This window comes from Chiloscyllium plagiosum, unplaced genomic scaffold (genome assembly GCF_037043375.1).
Source record: "Chiloscyllium plagiosum isolate Xiang-an unplaced genomic scaffold, Cpla_swu_hap1 HiC_scaffold_27, whole genome shotgun sequence".
Taxonomy (NCBI): domain Eukaryota; kingdom Metazoa; phylum Chordata; class Chondrichthyes; order Orectolobiformes; family Hemiscylliidae; genus Chiloscyllium; species Chiloscyllium plagiosum.
This window is the reverse complement of record NW_028270165.1, coordinates 20,256,877-20,261,723: the sequence shown is the minus strand read 5'-3', so window position 1 is coordinate 20,261,723 and position 4,847 is coordinate 20,256,877. Positions and strand designations below refer to the sequence as shown.

The 4,847-nt window shown below is 49.0% G+C and overlaps 1 protein-coding gene across 1 annotated transcript; it reads left to right on the top strand.

The window, feature by feature from the left end:
* Window positions 1-1,846: 1,846 nt before the first annotated feature.
* Window positions 1,847-3,292, top strand: LOC148143367 (uncharacterized). Its single transcript, XM_087974118.1, has one exon. The coding sequence runs from the start codon at window positions 1,904-1,906 to the stop codon at window positions 2,984-2,986; it is 1,083 nt and encodes a 360-aa protein (XP_087830244.1). The 5' UTR covers window positions 1,847-1,903; the 3' UTR covers window positions 2,987-3,292.
* The last annotated feature ends 1,555 nt before the right edge of the window (window positions 3,293-4,847 follow it).

The following is a 4,847-nucleotide window of genomic DNA, read 5'->3' as shown; positions in this document are numbered from 1 at the left end:
GGCTGCAGAATTTCCTCCTCATCTCAGTTCTGAAGGCATTCCTTCACCCTGAGCCTGTATCCTCTGGTCCTCGTTTCTCCTACTGGTGGAAACATCTTCCCCACATCCACTGTATCCAGTCAGAGTCATGCAGCACGGAAACAGATCCTTCGGTCTAACCAGTCCATGTTGACTATAATCCCAAACTAAACTAGTCCCACCTACATGTGCTTGGCCCAATATCCCTCTGAACATTTCTTATTCATGTACTTATCCAAATGTCATTTAAATGTTGGGACTATAAGCGCATCCATCACTTTCTCTGGAAATTCATTCCACACGTGAAGCACTCTGTGTAAAAATGTTGCCCCTTATTTTGTTTTTAAATCTTTCTGTTCTCACCTTAAAAATATGTCCGCTCGTCTTGAAATCCCTCATTCCAGGGAAATGACTCCTGGCATTCATCTTCTCTGTATCCAGCAAGATTTTATAAATCTCAAAGAAGACCTGAAATGTTAGCTTGCTCTCTCTATGTGGACACTGTCTGACCAGCTGTGATCTACAGCATTTGTTGTTTTCAGGACGGATTCCAGCATCTGTTGCAATGCGCTCCTAAATGTTAGCTACCTCTTTCCAGATCCTTCGAGACTCAACCTTACTCAACAATCCACTGTGCGGTACAGTCAATAAAGTTCCACATTGCATCTCTTTCAGCACGTGGCTCAGTGGTTACACTGCTGCCTCACAGCACCAGGGACAAGGATTTGACTCCAGCTTCAGGTGACTGTCTGTCTGTGTGGAGTTTGAATATTGTCTCCCCCCCCCCCCCCCCCCGTAGCTGTGTGGGTTTCATCGAGATGCTCCGGTTTCCTCCCACAGTCCAAAGATGTACAGGTTAGGATGAATTGGCTATGCTAAATTGCCCCATAGAGTTCAGGGATGTGTGGATTAGGTATATTAGTCAGAGGTAAATGGAGAGTTGTTGGGCCAAATGGCCTCATTCCGCACTGTAGGGATTCGATGTGGCAACCCACCAGCTGTTTGCATTTCCTGTAGGGGAAGTGGGGACGGGCCGAAAGTTCAGTGTGTGTGAAGTGAAAATTAAACGTAGTGCTTTGCTTGAGCTCAAGCTGAGTGACTTGGTGGCAGGACTGGAAAAGGAAGGTACGGTGTCTGTGGTTAGTGATGCTGCCTCACGGCACCAGAGAGCCAGATACAATTCCAGCCTCGGGGCCGTTGTCTGTGTGGATATTGCACATTCTCCGTCTGGTGTTTGCTGCGGATTTCTTCCAGTGCACCTGTTTCTTCCCACTATCCAAAGATGTGCAGGTTTGGGTGAATTAGCCATGTTAAATTGTCCATAATGTCCAGGATGTGTAGGTTAGATACATTAATCAGGTGTAAATGTAGAGCAATCAGAGTAGGGTAATGGTGCTTTCAATTTCATGGAATTACAAAAGAAAAGAATGTTCCGCATAAAGGAGAATTGCTTGTTCTGAATTTCTACCCTGACTGACAGTGATAACTTTCATAATCTGTTTTTTCCAGTGCATTTGAAGATTTGAAGACTGAAGTTTCAAATTCAGTAGTTGAAGGGCTTATGCCCGAAACAGCAACTCTCCTGCTCCCTGGATGCTGCCTGACCTACTGTGTATTTCCAGCACCACACATTTTGACTGACTCTCCAGCATCTGCAGTCGTCATTTTCATGTCAATGACAGACAGTCGATCAATCCATTGGGACTGTAACGCTTTTTGACTATGATTCTGCGAGAAGGAGCAAAATTCTTTGGTTTCTGTTTCAGTACGCTTTCAGCATCAGTGGAGCTGGATGAGAGACGCTACTGTGGCAGCGCATTGAATGTGCAGCCTGTCACAATTATACAGCCTGGAAAGAGGAATTCACGGCAGGGAGGGTTTGTACATGCGTTTGTGTGCAGCTGAAGCTTTGGCCATGGAGAAACCGTGGAAGTGTGGTGACTGCGGGAAAGGCTTCAGTGTCCTATCTGCCCTGGAAATTCATCAGCGCAGTCACACCAGGGAGAGGCCGTTCTCCTGTCCAGAGTGTGGGAAGGGATTTATCCACTCTTGCCACCTGCTGGACCACCGCCGAGTCCACACTGGGGAGAGACCATTCACCTGCCCCGAGTGCGGGAACAGCTTCACCCACTCCTCCCACTTGCTGGCGCACCAGCTTGTCCACACCGGGGAGAGGCCATTCCCCTGCTCTGATTGTGGGAAGGCCTTCAGCAAATCCTCTGACCTGCTGAAGCACCAGCGGGTCCACACAGGGGAGAGGCCATTCAGTTGCCCCGAGTGCGGGAAGGCCTTTAGCGATTCCTCTGCCCTGCTGAGGCACCAGTGGGTCCACACAGGCAAGAAGCCGTTCCCCTGCCCTGAATGTGGGAAGGGCTTCAGCAGTTCCTCCTCCCTGCTGACACACCAGCGGGTCCACACTGGGGAGAGGCCATTTGCCTGCCCTGAGTGTGGGAAGAATTTTCCCCAGCCCTCCCAACTGCTGACCCACCGGCGGGTCCATACCGGGGAGAAGCCATTCTCCTGCTCAGTGTGCGGGAAGGGCTTTGCGGTCTCCTCCAACTTCGTGGCCCACCGGCGGGTCCACACAGGGGAGAGGCCCTTCAGCTGTCGCGAGTGCGGGAAGGCTTTCAGCAATTCCTCCCACCTGCTGAGGCATCAGCGGGTCCACACAGGGGAGAAGCCGTTCTCCTGCCCAGAGTGCGAGAAACGCTTTAACCACTCCTCCCACCTTCTGACCCACCAGCGGGTCCACATGGGAGAGTGGCCGTTCTACTGTCCTGAGTGCAGGAAGGGCTTCAGCAATTCTTCTGCTCTGCTGACCCACCAGCGGGTCCATAGAGGAGAGAGGCCATTCAGCTGCCCTGAGTGTGGCAAGAGGTTCACATTTTCCAGGAACTTGCGAAGACACCAGCAGGGGCACCAGTGCTCCCAACAATCGGATACTGCAAGTGACGCTACTGTGGATTAAACCTTGTGCCCCACTCTGACAATGGGTGCAGTGGGAAAGTTGGTGGGCTTTTAAAAAAATGTCTGGACTGCACACTGCCTCACACCCCCAAGTGCAACTCTAAAGTGGCTCGGGGCGACATGGTGGCTCAGTGGTTAGCACAGCTGCCTCATAGAGCCATGGATTCGGGTTTGAATCTAGTGTTTGATTCTCCCGTGTCTGCATGGGTTTCCTCCGGGTGTTCCGCTTTTGCTCCCACAATACAAAGATGTACAAGTTAGGGTGAGTTAGCCTAGCTAAATTGTCCATAGTGTTCAGGGATGTGTAAGTGTGGTGCAGTAGTCAGGGGTAAATGTAGACTGGTCAAAAGTGTGGTGCTGGAAAAGCATAGCAGGTCAGGCAGCATCTGAGGCGCAGGAGGATCGACGTTTTGGGCATAAGTCCTTCATCAGGATTCTCCTGGTCTTCGGATGCTGCCTGATCTGCTGTACTTTTCCAGCACCACATTCTTGACTCTGATCTCCAGCATCTGCAGTCCTCACTTTCTCCAAGTAAATGTAAAGTAACAGGGTTAAGAGAATAGGTCTGGGTGGGTAACTATACGGAGGGTTGATGTTGCCTTTTTGGTCCCAAAGGTCTGTTTACATTCTGTAGGGATTCTGTGATTCCATAAACTTTGCTTCCAGTGGGCGACATTACTCGGAGTCTGGGACTGCACGTTGCTAAGAATCCACAGAAACCTTAGACCACAAGAGCACTGGAGCAGACATGAGGCCATTCAGCCCATTGAGTCTGCTCCACCATTTGTTAGAAACAAAAAATAATTGTGGTTGCTGGAATCCAAAGTTGGCAAGCAGGAGGCTGGGAGAACGCAGCAAGCCAGGTAGCATTAGGAGGTGAAGTTAGCATTTCGGGTATTAACCCTCGTTCAGGACTGAAGAAGGGTTCTTCCGAAAACAGTGACTTCTGTATCAGAAACAATTTACCAGGATGTTGCCGGGGGTTGGAGGGTTTGAGCTGCAGGGAGAGGCTATTTGGCTGGGTGAGAGATTTAAAAGGGACGTAAGGGGCAATGTTTTCACGCAGAGGGTAGTGCATGTATGGAATGAGTTTCCAGAGAAAGTGGAGGCTGGTACAATTATACCACTGAGAGGGCATCTGGTTTCGGACATGAACAGGAACGGTTCAGAAAGATAATGGGCCAAATACTGACAAATGGAATCAAATTAATTTAGGATGTCTTGTCAGCGTTGATGAGTTGGACTGAAGGGTCTGTTTCCGTGCTGTACATCTATGTCTACCGGTCCTGATGTAAGTTTTAAAATTGAGTCCAAGTAACTTTGAATAGTTCAGTCTTGTTGAACTCACCTCTTGAAAGGTTTCAAGTGAATCCCTCCAAGTGATACTGTTTAAAAATGCCGAGTTGGACAAAATATCCCATTAAGTTCGACACAAACCCACAGCTGAAGATATCAGAAATCACACAACACCAGCTTAGAGACCAACAGGTTTATTTGAAATTACAAGCTTTAGAAGCATTGCTCCTTCTTCAATGCTGCTGCTTCATCACTTCACCGACAAAGGAGCAGTGCTCTGAAATCTTGAGTTCAAATAAACCTGTTGGACTCTAACCTGGTGCCATTTGACTTCTGACCTTGTCCAGCCCAATCCAACACCAGCACTTCCACATCAGAGTTGACTAATGAGATTGGATTTTATTCAGTGTGATTAAGTGAGATGCTCATCTGAAAACTCAAAACTGTTGGAGAGACAAAGAGACACGAGTCAGTGCTACAGCACGGAGACAGGCCCATCGGCCCAAACTGGTCCATGCCGACCAAAATGTCCATCAACAGTAACCCCATTTCCCTGCACTTGGCCA

What these genes read in the sequence shown, in the direction of transcription:
- LOC148143367 (XM_087974118.1), top strand. Translation starts at nt 1,904, where the DNA reads ATGCGTTTGTGTGCAGCTGAAGCTTTGGCCATGGAGAAACCGTGGAAG.